Source organism: Aspergillus pseudoviridinutans, assembly GCF_018340605.1.
Source record: "Aspergillus pseudoviridinutans IFM 55266 DNA, scaffold_7, whole genome shotgun sequence".
NCBI lineage: Eukaryota > Fungi > Ascomycota > Eurotiomycetes > Eurotiales > Aspergillaceae > Aspergillus > Aspergillus pseudoviridinutans.
Window position 1 is genome coordinate 535,460 of NW_025091287.1, and position 17,959 is coordinate 553,418.

General features: G+C 49.1%; 8 protein-coding genes across 8 annotated transcripts; 6 read left to right on the top strand and 2 right to left on the bottom strand.

The window, feature by feature from the left end:
• Positions 1-118: 118 nt before the first annotated feature.
• On the top strand, positions 119-1,938 carry Asppvi_009502 (putative amino acid permease; the record flags this gene model as incomplete). Its single annotated transcript, XM_043305356.1, has 4 exons — positions 119-289; positions 469-665; positions 754-1,091; positions 1,145-1,938. 4 exons carry the CDS (start codon positions 119-121, stop codon positions 1,936-1,938), a joined length of 1,500 nt encoding a protein of 499 aa, XP_043161291.1.
• Positions 1,939-2,025: 87 nt separating this feature from the next.
• axeA (putative acetyl xylan esterase) lies at positions 2,026-3,241 on the bottom strand (the record flags this gene model as incomplete). Its single annotated transcript, XM_043305357.1, has 3 exons — positions 2,026-2,670; positions 2,722-2,978; positions 3,034-3,241. The coding sequence occupies 3 exons, from the start codon at positions 3,239-3,241 to the stop codon at positions 2,026-2,028; spliced, it is 1,110 nt and encodes a 369-aa protein (XP_043161292.1).
• Positions 3,242-6,305: 3,064 nt separating this feature from the next.
• Positions 6,306-7,069, top strand: Asppvi_009504 (alpha/beta fold hydrolase; the record flags this gene model as incomplete). Its single annotated transcript, XM_043305358.1, has 3 exons — positions 6,306-6,557; positions 6,661-6,712; positions 6,807-7,069. The coding sequence occupies 3 exons, from the start codon at positions 6,306-6,308 to the stop codon at positions 7,067-7,069; spliced, it is 567 nt and encodes a 188-aa protein (XP_043161293.1).
• Positions 7,070-7,431: 362 nt separating this feature from the next.
• Positions 7,432-7,791, bottom strand: Asppvi_009505 (uncharacterized protein; the record flags this gene model as incomplete). The annotated part of the gene is made up of 1 exon (XM_043305359.1): positions 7,432-7,791. One exon carries the CDS (start codon positions 7,789-7,791, stop codon positions 7,432-7,434), a length of 360 nt encoding a protein of 119 aa, XP_043161294.1.
• Positions 7,792-9,287: 1,496 nt separating this feature from the next.
• Positions 9,288-10,932, top strand: Asppvi_009506 (DUF895 domain membrane protein; the record flags this gene model as incomplete). The annotated part of the gene is made up of 4 exons (XM_043305360.1): positions 9,288-9,527; positions 9,579-9,893; positions 9,946-10,577; positions 10,638-10,932. The coding sequence occupies 4 exons, from the start codon at positions 9,288-9,290 to the stop codon at positions 10,930-10,932; spliced, it is 1,482 nt and encodes a 493-aa protein (XP_043161295.1).
• Positions 10,933-13,119: 2,187 nt separating this feature from the next.
• Positions 13,120-13,759, top strand: Asppvi_009507 (putative carbonate dehydratase; the record flags this gene model as incomplete). The annotated part of the gene is made up of 3 exons (XM_043305361.1): positions 13,120-13,359; positions 13,409-13,494; positions 13,540-13,759. The coding sequence occupies 3 exons, from the start codon at positions 13,120-13,122 to the stop codon at positions 13,757-13,759; spliced, it is 546 nt and encodes a 181-aa protein (XP_043161296.1).
• Positions 13,760-14,067: 308 nt separating this feature from the next.
• Asppvi_009508 (carbonic anhydrase) lies at positions 14,068-14,801 on the top strand (the record flags this gene model as incomplete). Its single annotated transcript, XM_043305362.1, has 2 exons — positions 14,068-14,225; positions 14,273-14,801. The coding sequence occupies 2 exons, from the start codon at positions 14,068-14,070 to the stop codon at positions 14,799-14,801; spliced, it is 687 nt and encodes a 228-aa protein (XP_043161297.1).
• A 678-nt stretch (positions 14,802-15,479) lies between these two features.
• Asppvi_009509 (putative PKS/NRPS-like protein biosynthetic cluster) lies at positions 15,480-17,458 on the top strand (the record flags this gene model as incomplete). The annotated part of the gene is made up of 2 exons (XM_043305363.1): positions 15,480-16,267; positions 16,402-17,458. The coding sequence occupies 2 exons, from the start codon at positions 15,480-15,482 to the stop codon at positions 17,456-17,458; spliced, it is 1,845 nt and encodes a 614-aa protein (XP_043161298.1).
• Between the last annotated feature and the right edge of the window lie 501 nt (positions 17,459-17,959).

Genomic DNA, 17,959 nt, shown 5'->3' on the forward strand with positions numbered 1-17,959 from the left:
TGTGCTGTCCTCGCGTGGAGTGCATTTCCCCTGATTATCCCCCATCCTTGTTTGTAATGTATATATGCATTACTTCAAGTTGATATCGTCAAAGGCCAGATGAAATTTGAGCGCCATCATGTCGGAAGAAACAATCGAGCTGTCGCCCTTTGGGACGAAGGTCGCCCGTGGATATGCGCTGGAGCTGAGAAACCAACATGAGACAAGCGACAGGAAGGGCTTTGGCAACAGTGCCAGTGGTGGGGGTGGCACTTCGTCGAATAATACCAGTGGAAAGCAACGGATGGAGGTACGAATGAAGCACCTCACAGTGAGAGACGATCGCTAATTTCTGTCCAAATGGAAGCGAAAATTCGGTTCACTCTCCATCCTAGCTTTGTCAGTCACGTTGTTGGCATCATGGGAGTCCATCGCCAGGTATGTCAGAAGCCACATCTGCCTGAGCTGGTAGTAATTGTCTTTCTCTAGTGGATTTGCCCCCGGTTTGATGAATGGAGGTCCAGCGGCTTTGGTTTGGGGTATGCTGCTATCAATGACAGGAACGATGGCACTGGCCTTGTCGCTGGGCGAAATGGCTTCCATCTGTCCGCTCGCGGGAGCACAGTACCACTGGACCGCGCTGCTGGCGCCCCCGAGGATCAGGGCATTCAGCACTTGGATGCAAGGTATGAGCGCAAGCAAAATCCGACCGACAATACTGACTTATCACGCAGGTTGGATCACGGTGTTTGGATGGCAGGCCGCCGTTACTAGTATCTGCTTCCTCGTGGCGACGCAAATCCAGGGTCTCATCGTCCTGAACCACCCGGAGTATGAACCGCAACGATGGCATGGAACCTTGCTGATGTGGGCGGTGATGCTCTTCTCGTTGACCATCAATATCTTTGCGGTTCGCATCCTGCCTTTACTTCAACTCTTGGGTGGCCTTATGCATGTCGTATTCTTTATTGTCCTGATCGTACCTCTGGTGCTATTGTCGCCACGGAGTACGCCCGAATTTGTTTTCACAGAGCTACTGAACCAAGGTGGATGGAGTAGCGATGGAGTCTCCTGGTGTCTGGGAATGTTGACTGTCACATATTGCTTCACCGGTAAGATATACGTAAGATATATCACTTATATGTACTTCCACTGACCTATGCAGGATTCGACGGCGCTATCCACATGAGCGAAGAGGTCCACAACCCGGCCACAGTGGTCCCTCGCATTCTCATCCAAACCATTGTCATCAACGGCACTCTAGCATTTGGCTTCATTCTGGTCATGTTGTTCTGCATCGGAGACATCCACGCCATCTTACACTCTCCAACCGGCTTCCCTATTATCGAAATGTTTTACCAGGCCACCGGGTCCGTCCACGCAACAACAGCAATGCAATCCACCATCACGCTCATCGGCTTCGTCTCCAACATCGCAGTCGTCGCATCCGTTTCCCGCCTCACATGGGCCTTTGCCCGCGACGGGGGCCTCCCATATTCCAGGTTTTTCGCCCACGTGGACCAGACATACCACATCCCCATCCGCGCCATCTGCCTCGTCTGCTGCACCGTTTTCGTGCTCTCCCTCGTCAACATCGCCTCAACCACCGCCCTCAGCGCCATCCTCGCGCTCACTACCAGCTCCCTTTTCATTTCATACATCATCCCCATTGCCATGATGGCCCGGAAACGGATCCGGAAGGAGCGGATTGCGTTTGGCCCATTCGCGCTGGGCCGGTGGGGTCTGGCCATCAACATCTACGCTATCGTGTTTGGCATCTTCATATGTACTTTTGTGTCGTTTCCGACGGAGATTCCTGTGACGGCGACCAATATGAATTACAGCGGCCCGGTATTCCTGGGTGTGACCGTACTGTTGATTTGTGATTGGGCCGTAAGGGGGAGAGGGAGGTTTACAGGGCCATTGAAGGAGTTGTTAACGCGGGGTGCTGAGATGTAGTAACGTCCTTTCTTCTGAATAATATCCTTTAGCGAGCTGGCTCTTCAAAAAACTGCCAATACCAAGACTGGATGTGTAGCCCACTATCTACAAACACTGGGAATACCACGCATTAATCACCGTGCAGGTATACCCGCTCGCACACACTGTTGGGCCCGTCCATCCACTCCCTCCACACTGACCCCAGTGCGCCGCAACGCCAGTGCTAGTCGACGAACTTCCAGACGACGTCGTCGTGCTCGTCGTAGTAGCCGTGGTCGTAGTCGATGACGAGGACCCGCCCGCAAACCCAAACCACTCCATGTCCTGCGTCCCGTGGATGGGAACCGTATGGCCGACGCCGGTTGCAAAGATCCCCTGCAGATTGGGACCCCAGTTGGTAGTCTGGTAGTTTGCCTGCGGGGTGTTGCTCTCGGTGGACTGGGGAGAGTTGTAATTGTACCCGAACACACCAGCCCACTGCTTGCAGGTTTCGTAGTAGTTCTGCGGGTAGAGAGTCGTGTCTACGCTGCCGTGGTAGATCTGCATGCGAGGACGCGAGCCGGTATACCCCGAGTACATTGCTTTGGCGATGCCGCCCCAGACCTCTGGGGTGCTGATGACATTGCCCTGTGCGCAGCTGCTGTTCCAGGCGTCGACTTGGTTGGAGGAGGAGTAGAAGCAGCCGGCGGAGACGCCAGAGTAGACTGTTGCGGCGGCGAAGAGTTCGGGGTATGTCGCGGCCATAACGTTCTGTCGTTTCCGTTAGTTTGCAGTTTCTGCAGTTTCTATTGTGATGCTTACCGTCATCATGGCACCAGAGCTGGACCCGGTCACGAACACCTTGCTGGTATCGGCGTTGTATTGGCTGATGGTCCAGGTAACCATGTTGGCGATCGAATTGCTGTCGCCGCCGCCATTATGGGTTAGGGCTGATTGGGAGCTAACGTCCCAGCAGGTACCGCTATAGGGACTCTGAGGGTAGATGACGATGAAGCCATACTGCTCAGCCAGCTGTGCGTAGGGAGAGCCTGTGTAGTATGCTTGTGCGGTTCCGGTGCCTGAATAATGTCAACAACGTTTGGATATGGCAGCAATGAGGATTTCTCCACCCACAGTAGTGAATAGCAACGACAATTCCAGGCTTAGTGGCCAGATTCTTAGGCACATAGATGTACATGAGCGTGCCAGAGGGATTAGATCCGAAGCTAGTCACTTGCTGAAGCGAGCCGCTGGTGATTCGCTTGGCCATATCCTTGCCCGGAGAGGCAGAGGATAGGGCCAGGAAACAGAGCAGGGCAAAGAGAAGAGATAGGGCTCTCATGGTGTCGTTCTGTAGAACAGGTCCTTCTGTTCAACCTGTGCTCAGAGAAACATAATACATTCAGGTCAATGGGCAAGGTCGGCTTTTATCATCAGGAAGCTGATTACCCGGCTTTTCATCCCAGCAAGGCAAGCAATTCTGGCTAAATTCTATTCTGCAGCAATCGGACAAAAGGAAGACTGATATGTGAGACATCCTCAAACATTTGTATTGCTTAGCACAAGGTTAGCGGCCTTTCCCCGCATTCCACGCGGCAATCATTCTGCAGATCGACTCGTAAAGAAGCTTATTTATCCAAAACAGGCTGTTGGGGGTTCTGCAGCGGGAAATCGGTCTTCGGGCCGGAGTTCCTGGATCATAAATGGATTAAGGTTGACGAATCGCAAAATGAAATACCCCATCCTGCTAGTGTGCAGGTCATCTTCTACATCTAACTGATTAGAGTTGAGTTACGAAGCCAAGGAAAATACGCGGTAGGACTCGGGAACAACTGCCATTGCTGATGCATATATTGTATTGCCAGTACTCAACATACTCCGGTGGGCCCCCTTGGACAGGACTACGTAAAGGTTTCACATCCGATGCTGTGGGTTCTGGTGGAACTCCAAGTTTGGTGCTGCAAGGTGTCCATGAACGCCGTTTTCTGTTTTGTGGCCATGCCATAGCAGAACCTGTTCGTCTATCAAGAACTATGTTGATCTTCATTTCCTCCGTGATTTGTCAGAGTTACTTTCATCGCTGCGTCATCACGTTTTAGATCTTTGGTTATGAAAGCATTGGCCAAGTGACCTGCCACGATGTGTTATGCAAATTTCAGAATATTGCCCTAGTCATTGAACTGTCTTACCCGGAGGCCGGAGCTCAATAGAAGGTTTAAGCTTAACAAGTCTTACTTATTTCTGGACTCTAAAGCGAGGATCTGTGAATTCCCTGTTTTGGGTATGAGCTCCCAATATGCTGTCTTATAAACACCGCCATCATCACGAGTTCGAGTATGTAAGAACTATCACCTTGCTGTTCTAACCTCCTCCATCCTAACTTCTTCTTTCCCCCCAAATCCCCCCAATATTCTGCACCCTTCCAGTCATTGCTGTTGTTCGTCTGCCCATATAGCTACTACCAACCCCACTCCCCCCATTATTCTTTCCATCAGAAACTATGGCTGCGCCTTCCACCTCCTTTCTTATCTCTACTTTGCAGTTTCCTCTCTGGCTATCAGACTTGTCTAATTGTTGAGCTGGAGAAGCTGATTATATTTCCCCCTTTCTTTACTTCTGCGGGATTCGCCCAGATCACAGGGGAAGATAAATGTATATTCCCTGGTTATCCCTAGCTTGCAGTACAACCTATTAACTAGAGAGCTATAGTTCTATAGTCAGACTTCTACATCATTTACTTACTCAGCTTTCCCAGGCAAAGGAGTAGCATAATTAACTAAGAAAAGAGTGTTCTCTTCTTGAGCTGTAATTAAAATGGAGGCCATCGTGATATAAAGTATTCAAGAGACGTGATTTTCTAACACCCAGATTTGGCTTGAATGATATTGCACGGTACCAAGTTCCTAATATTGGTGGCTTATTCAGTTGACCGAGACACATTTATTGCCACTGATGATGTTTGTAAAATGGGCGACCTTAATTTGAAGTTCCTCCGATGAAATCAATCTGCGCGTTTCGGTGTGATGTTAAGACTCCACATCCTCAAGTTCCAAGAAGCGTTTGCAAAACCGTGTGGCAGATAGCGAGAGACAAGTACCAGATGCCAGAAGGCGAATGATCTCCCACCGCGGAAACCTTAATTGTACATAGTGTCTGACCTCCAGTGTGTCCACTTCCCAGGAGACTGGTGACTGGTTATTGATCGTCCGCGGAGGAATTCAGATACCAATCTTCGCAGCTTGGAATTTTTGATTATCAATCTGAGTCAAAGGACTCTCGCCAAGCACTTTTTTGCTACTACTCTATCAGAACATGGATGGGGAATTAGTTATACAGTCGGGGAAGCCTACGACCGAAACACCTTGTTCAGATAGTAGTAACAGTAATGTCTATTTAAACTGACCGAGCGAAAGGATATAAAACCAGAGTCGGTATGTCTGCAGACATTGATAGTTGAAACAAGCGGATATCTCTCAACACCGTACAAGTTCTTTTCAATAAAATGGCCGTCGATAAGATCAGTCTCAATGGGGATGACAGGATCCTGCACAAAACAGCAAATGTCAACGGGAAGACCTATGGTAGGATCTCACCAAATATTCAGTCAATGCCCGATGTTCTCTTGCTGTGGATGCGCATGTCACCAGTTTCTCCGCAGTGGTCCATTACAATGCAATAATTTAACCCACGCACAATGCCGTGACTAAACTGAGAATGCTTATCAGGTTACCTCCTTGGACAGCCAGCACCCGGCAGTTATAGAGCTACCGTATTCCTGGTACGGTCTTTCTTTATCTCCTTCGAAGCTATCCTTGCAATACATGCTAGCTGTAGGCATGTTTTTCTTGCCTGTCCCACATACTAACACTGGGGTGAAACCAGATCCATGGATTCCCTGACCTGTCCATAGGATGGCGATACCAGATCCCCATGTTGCTCGAGAATGGTTTTCGTGTCATTGCTCCTGATTGCCTAGGATATGCCAATTCTGTAAGAGCACGTTTCATTTCCACTTTCCTCTCCACCTTCATCCCTCCATCTCCTTGCCCTCACTAGCTTCCTCCAGCTAGACTGTCCGTGTTGCAGGTTTCTTCTCTCTAATGAAGCACATTTAGGACGCCCCGGATGATTATACGCTATACAGTCACAAAAGTCTGGCACACGATGTCAAGGAACTGGCATCTCAACTAGGAGAATCAAAGATCGTGGTTTGTGGTCATGATTGGTACATTCTTCCTTACAACACTCCCTTTTCCAATGTTTCCCTGAGTTCCAATTCAAATTCCGCATAGGAGACACCATCTAACAGCCAGTTTCTCAATTAAAGGGGCGCCGCACTCACTTATCGTATTGCGCTATGGCACCCGGAATTGGTCTCCCACGTTGTTACGATTTGCGTCCCCTACATGCCGCCTTCTGCGACGTATATTCCGTTGGAACTACTTGTGGAGGATGTTCTCCCAAATTTTAAGTATCAAATACAGTTTAAGAGTGGAGAACTCGAGAAAGCAATCGCCACCAAAGAGCAGATCAGACAGTTTCTGATTTGTATGTTCGGGGGAATAACAGAGGATGGGAAGTATGGCTTCGATCCCACCAAAGGAGTTCTGCTTGAGATCTTGATGCAGCTCAAAGCTCCCCCGTATATGAGCACAGAGGTGAGTAACAAATAGTTGTTCAACCACAATTGATTTACAGTCTCTTAACAGTGATGCCAAAGAATTTATAAGGCTGACAGTTACGGAAAATTCTTCTAACCAGGAAATCAGTTACTATACAGACCGAATTGCTCAGCACGGTATCCACGGACCTCGTAAGTCTACGAAGATGCCCCCCTTCCTGATCTTCAGCTTCATTTGCACACATTTTACCTTGGAACACTCTTCTCACGCATATGGATCATATAGTAAATTGGTATCGTACCATGGAAATCAATCAGAAGGATGAGCTCGCTATCATCGACCGTAAGATCAACGTTCCGGTGCTCTTCATCCAGGCTCTCAAGGACCTTTCTCTGCCCCCGCAGTTGGCTGAAGGGATGGGAGAAGCCATCCCTCAATTAACCATTGAGAAGATCGATACAGGCCACTGGGCTCTAATGGAGGGCCCTGAGACCATTAATGAGATTATTGCTGGCTGGCTTGCCAATATCGGCGCAAAATCGGTCTGACCTGATGCACGCCAAATTCTCCCTAATCACTTTTTGATGTTGATTCTCCTCTTTACTGAAATTAGTTAACTGTGCTTGCTAAGTGTTGTTGCATCCTGTTATCTACTTGCGAGGTTTTCCTAATTAACGATAACCAGTCTATCATGACTTCTACGTAGACATGTCCCAGGTTGTCTACTATGATGTCGTCGCAGACCAAGGATTTTGACGTAGCAAAACTTTTCTCGGACTGTTTGAACAGTTTGGCCCTAGCACTTGTGCTAAGTATCATACTGAAACTGGACTTATCACCGACAAATACGGTAGAGCGCCGATGGAGTGGCTTTGCAGTACACGTCAACGTAGGCGCCAGATTCCCACACTCAGCGACTGTCCTGAGCGTCGCCAGCAACGGTAGCAGGATCCTGCGTTCCCGGACCATCATGTTGCTTGTTGGCTTCTTGAGCCTGTCTCTCTCGAAAAGAGACACGTGCTCTAACAGAGATGTTCTCATCGCGGTAGGCCGGATCAGAGTCCAGGCGCTTTGCGCGGACGAACGTCAAGACGGAGCGGCGGAAGGTGGCGACTGGGATTTTGATTGGAATTTCGATGAATATATCTTTCTTCCATACAGGAGCGTTGATCAGATAGCGAACGGGGAATGGAACGTCGGCGTCGAAATCAGCGGCATATTGATTGAAGACAACGTCGCACCAGGTTCTATTGAGGTTTCTGGTTGTCATGGCGAGAATCAAGCTTGAATATGGGCTCTAACTGATATTTATATATGTTTGCGGGTCGTCTGTGGAAAAAGCTAAGGATGGAGAGAGGAGACTTGTGAGTCGCGACCACAACGAGGCTGGTGCTCGCCGCGGGAATCATATTGGCCGTGGACTTTAGGCAATCAGGCGTCTCTCAGACTACTAGCCGAAATCCAAGACTAAACAATAATATGACTAGCTACTCTATATGACTCTCTCATGATACATGCTCACATATGTATTGAGAATTGTTGTGATGGCCTCGCCTTTTATATGGACCAGGATGACTAGATAGATATATTATCAAGGAACAAAGTCTGGAATGGACAATTTCGCTTGTATCAGTGAGATAATTGAGTCATGTCCGCGCTCTGACCCTTTATCTGTGAAGCTATTTATAGCTCAGTGCTCCGTAGTGAAAATCATTGGTCAGCAGTAGGATTCCCCGCATTAAATGCTGTCCTTGGGAGCAATTACGTCTGACACAAGGTGAACACAATGGGCGGCCTAATGCTAGGCTGATTGGTTCCTATAGGAGATAAAGATACTCATCCAACCCTTCAGCTGGAGAACTTCCATCCTTCAACAGCTGTAAAGTGGACCAGGTCTTATCAGTGCTGGAACAATAGCTTACAGTAGTCCTCTCACTCACACCTTGACCAGGAAAGTAAGAAAAATGGTAATCTATCACTATTTAGATAACACCATATTCCTGTTATGGTTACATCCATGCAGACTCCAGCGGTTTGTTGCCTTGCTGACAGTAGATATATAATGTTGACTAGAATAAGCAAGCTCCAACATGATACTGTCGAGCTTCGTATTTTAGAACAACAGCTGAGACAGCGCATTAGCTCTTATCTTCAACACTTTTCAGGTGCTACACTTTTGGTAACGTTACATTTCGCTAAAGTCTCCTATCTGATACCTTATCTTGCCTAGCGGCTAGCGCCTCTGGCCAAGCTGCGTTCCATCCCCTTCAGAAAAGTAAAGCTTGGCCAGCATATGTTACAGCGTCTTGTGGCTATCTCAAAGCTTCCCAAGCATGTCACTTCGCCTAGCTTGGTCCCATGGGTCTCGAACCGATGGGTTGCGGGGGTGGGACCGGCACAGGCCAGGACGATGCTTAGTCCATCCATGCGGGGTCAGGGGGTCAAGTAGCAAGGCTGACGCTGCTATGCTACCCGACTGCTTTCCTATCAGCCACCCGTGACTCGGAGCCTGTAATCCGGGCTGTATTATTGGACAGATACTGGGGACCGTCAGCATGGAAACAATCGATTTAATACTGAATACTACGTTGAAGGGTTGGAGTGTAGTATCAGTTTCACGTGGCTCTGCAGGGAAGCTATTCCTTTCATTCATCGCTTTTCAACACTAAGAACGAAATAAATTAAGATGCTTTCCCGTCATCAACAGCATCTTCGTTCAGAGTCCCCGTTATCCGCATTGGTAATTATCTCTGCGCACACTCCACCATGTCTGTGGAAATCACTCCCCATGAACGCATTGAGAGCATCGACGCTCCTCTAGATCTACCAGCAGGATGGAAGTACAGACAGCGCCGAATTTTTGGCTTCGACATTCCCTGGTATGCCTCGCCTAGCGTCCAGTTGTTGTTGGTGGCGTTCGTCTGTTTCATGTGCCCCGGAATGTTCAACGCCCTCGGAGGCTTAGGCGGTGGTGGAAAGACGGATGCGACTTTGGCAGACAACATGGTGCGTCAGATGTCACTCGAATTGTAAATATTACCACTGATAATTGAACAGAACACGGCGCTTTACAGTGCTTTCGCAGTCTTTGGCTTCTTTGGTGGTACTTTTATCAACAAGCTCGGTGTAAGATGGACTCTCGCTTTTGGGGGAATCGGATATTGCATCTACGCCATCAGCTTGTTGGTCTCTGTTCACGCCAGCGTTTCCGGCTTCAATATTTTCGCTGGGACCTGGCTCGGTATTTGCGCCGGTCTTCTGTGGACCGCGCAGGGTACCATCATGATCTCCTACCCCACTGAGGAACAGAAGGGCCGGTATTTTGCTTGGTTCTGGGCTATATTCAACATGGGTGCTGTTATTGGCAGCTTGGTACGTCTATCTGCTTAATGTATTCTTACAGACTGACTAACGCGCGACTTAGATTCCCCTGGGAGAAAATATCCATGTCAAGACAAACACTACTGTGTCTGACGGTACTTACATCGGGTTCATCGTCTTGATGTTCGTCGGTGCAATCCTCGCTCTCTGCCTCTGCAACGCTAGCGACATTATTCGACCCGATGGCAGTCGTGTCATCTTGATGAAGCATCCTAGCTGGCAGTCCGAGCTACTCGGCCTCTGGGAAACTCTCCGCTTCGAGCCTTTTGTTGTCCTCCTTTTCCCCATGTTCTTCTCTTCAAACTGGTTCTACGTCTACCAGCAGAACGCAGTTAACGGCGCTCACTTTGATACCCGAACCAAGGCTCTTAACAGTCTTCTATACTTCCTGGCTCAGATAGCTGCAGCTGCCATCTGGGGATACCTTCTGGATGTCCAGGGCGTCCGCCGTTCTGTTCGGGCCAAGATCACCTGGGCCGTCCTCTTCATACTCACCTTTGCGATTTGGGGCGGCGGATACGCGTATGAGAAGACATACACCCGCGAAAGCGTCGATCCCAAGCTCAACCCCGATTTCGTTCCAACTGATTGGTCGACCCCCGGCTATGTGGGCCCAATGTTTCTGTACATCTTCTATGGCTTCTACGATGCCGCTTGGCAAGCCAGCGTCTATTGGTATGTTATATCTCTTTAAACTGTACCAATTTGTTGACTAATTGTCATCGAAATGAATAGGTTCATGGGCTCTCTCTCCAACTCCGGTCGTCGCTCGGCCAACTACGTCGGCTTTTACAAGGGTATTCAGTCCTGCGGTTCGGCTATTGTGAATAACCTTGATGCCCGCAAGCTCTCGTACGAGAAGGAATTCATCAGCAACTGGGTTCTCCTCAGCGCCTCCCTCGTGGTCGCTGCCCCCGTCATCTTCCTCAAGATCCGCGATCACATTGATATTGAGGAAGATCTTGCGGGCACGGACGAGACCATAGCAGATGTTCTCCCTGCTAACCATCCCGAGAAGGCTGTGGCTTAGTATTAGGATGTTTACATTCTTGATTCCGGGTTTAGGTGTACCCGTTTTGATCTTTTGTGGCGACTCTAGTCTTCGGGAATAGCGTACTGTCTAGTATGTAATATGCTAGCTAATTATGCAAGTCCTGCAGTCATGTGCCTACTAATTTTACGATCATCAAGACATGTAAAATTACCACAGTAGGTTCATTTATCCAAAGAGTATCACTGGATCCTTCAAGGGCACGGCCCTACAAATAAACCCAGGTCGTTATGCTATGATGGCTTCATGTCATCAGGGACTGGAGTTATGTGTGATTGGCACACCAGCCACTGCCAAGCTATTATCCCTGGCTGCAGTTACGCATCAACTATGCCCCTTCCATTCTGCCCTTCAATACTTGTCCCTAAGTCATTGTGGTCCCTGCTGATTCAAATATGTTGCATGCAGGAACACTACGATCCCGAATACTCTGTCTTGGACAGCGAATCTCACGCGGTTACCCCATGTCACACATGTCCCAATTGAGCAAGGAGCCTCTCACCCTCGGTGCGATGCTCAAAAGTGACTCTGGGCGAACCTATAGGATTGAAGAAGTGCTTGCTGAGCGAAGAAAGCCGCTTTTATGTGTATACCGTGCGAGGTACGTTGCTCCTGAGCCGCCTGAAGCCTCCTGCTAACTGCGCGCAAGTGCCTTTGGAAAGAATTTCATAGCGAAAAACATGATTGAGGGCGAGTTTGATTACCAGCTGAGCCTCCAGAAATTGTTATCGACTTGCCCAAACGTGCGAGGGGTGGTCGATACCGTCAAAGATCTCGAGATGTTCATCTATTCGTACTTGTCTGGAGACCTGCTTCGTTTAAGTCAGAGAAAATTATCAGAAGATACAAGGAGATATATTCTCCGAAGTGCTTTGCAAGGCCTCGTCGATCTCCATGATAGGGATATTCTCCATAACGGGAAGTATTCACGTTCAGAGAATGACATGTCCATACTACTGACCGTCTGTAGACATCAAGCCCAATAACATTCTTGTAGATTATGTGGAAAGTGCTGAGGGTGGAGTCGTTGTCAAAAGCGTGCAAACCTCAGACCTCGAGGATACAGTCATTGTACCTACAGGGAAATGGCTGACTGGTCCACTATACGGTAATGCAGTATGGAGGAGCCCTGACAGTTGACGCCGATCACGCCAGAACCAAGCCTCGGATGTCTTTTCTTTGGGGTTGTAGTATGACTACCCTTTTCTACCCACTTTGTGGTTCCACGTTGCTAATGTCTTTTAGATGATCATTGTGACGGTCAATGAGATGGGTCTTTCGTGTCAGCGAGATGAACTAGACTCCGCGGACTCATGGTGTCATGTCCTTCGCCGGCATATATCCTATTTTACGGACGAAGACGGCCTCAATAGGTTTCTTGAAATATTGGAGAAGAAAACCCTTTTACGAACGTTTGAAAGATCTCGCCAACACATTTGGACCGGAAAATCCTAGACAGCCTTTTGAGCGTTGGGGCTATGTAGAGCCTCATCTTAGGGACCCGATTGGCAAGATGACGAATTTAGACCCGACAAAGAGGATAACTGCGAGGGAGACACTCCAGCATCGCTGGTTTAGCGAAACTGGTTGGTAGCTTGAGTGTTGTCTTTAGCAGTTGAAGAGTTGGCTAGGGGTCATAACTTATGATCGTGGAGTCCTTTTTAGGCATAATTACCGACAGACCACAGTCTAGGTTGGGATCAGCGTGTGAGGCGGAATATATATTTTGGTATAGCCTCGGTCCATTCCTCATTCCACACTCGATTCAACACTCATCAGGCAATAGGACTAGGGCCTCATTTGATCCACATTTAGCTTAAGCAGTATTCTAGTGTCTATTAAAATTAGATCATCCGAGATATGTACTTGCGTTTCGGACGAAGCTAAGCAAAAGCCGAGCGATCGCCGCTTCGGCCGAAAGCAAAGTAAGGGCTCGGAGATTGATCTATTCCTTGTTGTTCCACTTTTTCCTGGACAAAGCTTTTGTCTATGGAAACTGCGAGGCGTAAAACACATATTTATCGAGTCTGCCCCCTAGATACGTGGTGCAATTGAGCGCATCTAGCACGCACATCTATGTCTTGTTCCCGAGTCTTCAGTTTCCGCAGTCTTACTCCTGCCAGATACAACCCAACCTCGAACCGCTTTGCCTCTTCGTATTGCAAGATGGGTGAACACATTTCCGACAGATATCAACTCCAAGCGCTGCGTTCAGACTCTGTACCGTGGCGTCGACAGCCGGGGCAGCAGGTATTATTGATTGGCTGCTCGGATAGCGGGTGCGATGAACTGGAGACCTTGGGTTTGCCTTCAGATCAGATATTCGAATATAGGAGTTTGGGAAACATGATGGTGGACGACCTATCTTGCAATACGACCCTGCGATATGCTTTGGACTCGTTAAAGGTGAGTTCGTTGTTCCTAGGAGAGGGTGGGTGCGACTAACATCAGTCAGATCCGGAATATCGTGATATGCGGACATTACGGGTGTCATATTGCGAATGGAGAAGTAAATGCTGGTCTGCAGAAACCTTGGAGCAGGTAAGCTATTAATATCTCTCTCTGCGGTTTATACTGACGAAAAAGTATACTTGACACTCTACGTTCGTCTCATCATCACACCCTCGACAGCCTGAAAGGAAACGAACGCGACCGCGCGCTGGTGGAGCTAAATGTCCTTGAGCAGGTGCACTCGTTAAGCCAGTCTCCTGAGGCTGCAGAGGCTTTGCAGAAGGACCAGCTGAATATCTGGGGCATGGTCTACGACAGGGCGTCGAAAACAGGTTACCAGTTAGTAGAAGCATGATGGTGATCGGCTATTAAACAGTTTTTTAGAAAGAAAAGTATAAGACGAGACCGAGAACCCATGGATACGGTGTTGAAGAGGGAGCTTAGCTGTAGAACCTTTCGATTAACACAATTGAGAGCTTTCTAAGCCAGTTGGCAGTATGCATGCCTCAGGCATACGTATCTGGGCCACAACACGCCCMACGATGAACGCCACATTACTCCGTATATCCACATCAATCAGGCCATCCTCCGTACCCACAAATATTCGTGGCGTAATTCCTCCCAAATCATCTGTAGAATCACTTTTTCTCACGTCTGTCCATGATGGAGTCTTCCGAGCAGAAACGGGACTCTGTCCCGCAGTATCTCAAACAGTCGCATGAGCGTATTTTCGAGAACAATCGCGCCTGGGTCGCGGCGAAAATGAAAGAAGACCCCGCTTTTTTCGACAAGCTTTCGGCAGGACAAACCCCCGAATATCTGTAAGAAAACACAATGGTTAATCTAGCCTTCGTACTGACAAGACCAGGTATATCGGCTGTAGTGACAGTCGCGTCCCCGCCAACGAGATCATGGGTCTCGAAGCTGGAGAGGTGTTCGTCCACCGGAACATCGCGAATCTGGTCCCCAATACGGACCTCAACGTGATGTCGGTCATCAATTACGCAGTCCGCCATCTACAGGTCAAGCACATTGTCGTCTGCGGCCACTACCACTGTGGCGGTGTCAAAGCCGCTCTGACGCCCTCCGATCTGGGGCTCCTCAACCCCTGGCTTCGGAATGTGCGCGATGTGTACCGTCTGCATGAGCGGGAGCTAGATGAGATTAAGGATGCAACTGCCAGATATAAGCGCCTTGTGGAGTTGAATGTCATCGAGTCCTGTAGGAATGTGATCAAGACGGCTGCGGTGCAGCAGAGCTTTCATGAGCGGCAGTTTCCCGTTGTGCATGGCTGGATATTCGATGTGGAGACTGGTCTCCTTAGGGATCTGGAGATTGATTTCGAGGAGACCTTGCGGGATATCAAGAAGATATACAATCTTGCGCCGGGCTCTTAGCTATTGCTTTGCAACATGCACGAACTATTTACCATTTTCAGTGCGTCATATCAATTAGAATGTTCAAATCTAGTGGCAAGACACACAGCTGTAAGAAGCTTAGAATCTGTGATAAAATCCAACTGCTGCCACAGCCTTGGCACTGGATTTCCACTTTCGACGCTGGCGTGAAATCAATAGGGGCATGAGAGAGAGGAACAGAGCAGTTGACTAGAAGGACATTGTCAAGCCAGTTGGGACTACTCAGACAACCATTAAATACCAATCAAGTGAGCTCACTGTATTATCATGAATGCTTGCAATAGGAGGGAGGACTGTTGCGATGACACATCCAGGCAAGCTGCTATTCTGTATATTCGAGTGCTACGTCAAACAAGTATCATCTTGTCTCTTCACTGTCCGTGAACTGACGGGGAAACGATCAGGGGGATGCAGGTCGACAAATTCGGAATATAAATGCCGGTATTTCAAGGAAGCGGATATAAATCCCTGAGCTGCATCTGAGACTTTTACAGAGGCGGTGGTATGAGGAAACAACTCCTAGGTGATAACCTACAGCCCATTGTCGAGCCAGGGCACACTGGGGAGATCTGTTTTGCAGGTCCTCAGGTGTCGCCAGGGTATTTGAACAGACCTGAAGAGAACGAGAAGAGTTTTATTCTTATAGACGCGGCCACAATGGGTGTCACTTCGGATCAGCCGGTCCGGCTTTATCCAACCGGCCACCTCGCCCAGTGGAGAGACAATAGTGGGCTCCTTGAGTACATCGGCCGAGCCGATGACCTGGTCAAGATCTCGGGATATCGGGTAGAGCTGGGGGACATTGCATGCTGCATTGAGAAACACCGACAGGTCCACTCGTGCGTGGTCAAGTACGTTCAGGAAGGCGACGTGGACTATCTCGAAGCATATGTGATTCCGGCCGACTGGGATAGTCATTTCCCATCTGACGAGCTGGTTTATTGGGTGCAACAGAGGTTGCCATCTTACATGGTTCCACACATGGTGTACGAGAAGCGCAGCTTCCCCTTATCCGCGAATGGGAAGGTTGACAGGAGGGCACTTCAGCCAGACAATGAAGAGCAGCCCTGCGACGAAGAGAATGGAAGCCATTCGCAGAGCGATGCAACTCAGGAGCCAAAAGAGGTCAACAGTCCAGAGATGGAGGACCTGGTTGACTGGCTTGCATCCGTACTTCAGGAATACCTGACTAAATCGGAGATTACCCCCACCGACAACTTCCTCTCCCATGGACTGAGCTCTCTCCATGCTGCTCGGCTCATTGGGCAGATCAGGCAGGATCGCGAAAAAAGCATCACCCTGGCCCAGCTCCACCAAACCCCAACGGTCGAGGGCCTTTCCAAGTTTCTGTCCAGCTCGGATGACAAGACTACCGAACTACCCAGCTTGGAGCGATGCGTGCAGGGTTCCAAGCACCTGGATACTGATCTCCTGCCTCCCGACTGGTAGACAGAAAACGAGGTCGCGTGTTTCTCACCGGCGCCACAGGCTTCCGGGGTGCGCATATTCTCCATCTGCTCTTAACCATACCATCAGTCCAGAAAGTGGCCTGCCTTGCACGAGGCCGGGCTAACCTCAGTGCCGGCGCCCATATCCAGCAGACGCTGGAAAAATATGACCTCTGGGATGGTCGGCTGGAGACAACGCAGAAGATCATAGTTCTGGAGGACGATTTGTCGGATAGTACCCTTGGGCAAGGGCAAGAACAATTCAAATGGCTCACCGACTGGGCAAGCGTCATCGTCCACGTCGGTGCACGGGTCAACTGGTGCGAGCCGTACGAGGCGTACTATGTCCCTAACGTTGTGGGTACACGAAACATCATTCGTGCTGCGATGTTGGGCCGTCGCAAGGCCCTGCACTATGTCTCCTCGATCGATGTCTGGACCGTCACTGGATTCATTAACAAGATTGAACGCGTCTATGAGAATGAGCCACTAATGCCACACGCGAATGCCGTCCCGTACGATACAGGATACTCGGCCAGTCAATTCGTCGCCGAGGGAATCGTTCAGCGAGCGAGGGCTAGTGGGCTACCGACTGCAATCTACCGATCTGGATTCATCATTGGCCACAGCCAAAAGAGTATTACAAACGCGAATGACTTTTTCTCCCGGCTGATCATAGGCAGCATCCAGAGTGGCTACTTTCCGCATCTTCCCACCCAGCGCCTGGAGTATGTGACAGTGGAAAATGTTACCGCGGCTATTCTACACATTGCATCCAGCCGGGAGAATCTTGGTCGAGCATATCACATTGTGCCGCCTGACAGATCCGTGTCAGTTGACTACGACCAAAAGTACAAAATGCTGCGCGAAATTGGATATCCTGTGCAGATGATCGACTATAAAGAATGGGTGGACAAGATCCGAGACTCGCCCGAGAATGCACTGGAATCGATGATGCCGTTGCTCGATGAGCCTGTCTATGAAGACCTGAGCCGGCTGGAGACGAGCAGAAACACTCCTGTCTACGATCCAACGAACACGGCCCGCGCGTTGCAAGACCGACCAGATATCAAGTATGTAGCTCTCGATGCAAATCTGCTGCAGAAGTTCATTCACAACTGGGTGAAGCGAGGACAATATCAGCTCGACCATCATTGTAACGGCTGTTTGGAAGACAAACATAAGTGAGTGTACTACAAGGCTGGGAAGGTTAGATATCGTAATGTCTCGGCTGTGTTCGACTCTGATACATGTGCCTAATCATGGAGATAAAGCATCTAGGTCACTCTGAATATGAGTTTTACTCTGACCTCCTCAGACGCACACCAGATGGCGAAGTAGTCCCGGCACAACAGGGGCCCAAGAAACGTTCTCGCTCAATCTATAAATTGTTAGGAATTTGACAATCCCGTTCCAGGAGTTCTTAAGTCAGCATGCATGAATGGCCTTCTCTGATTCAAGCTTGGCATCTAACGCTCTTGGGCGATCTCAAAGCCAAAGGACCACTGTCATCAATATTCTCCGCAGCCCCAGTACAGTCTCACAGTGCTGCGCAAGTCATCAGTCGCTTCATGCGTACTTATTAAAGCATGAAAATTCAGAAAAGTGAACCAGCACAAATTCTGCTATATCTTTTCCATGTAAAGCGAGGTTGTATTTATGTTCATATTACAAAGCGACTACATTTCC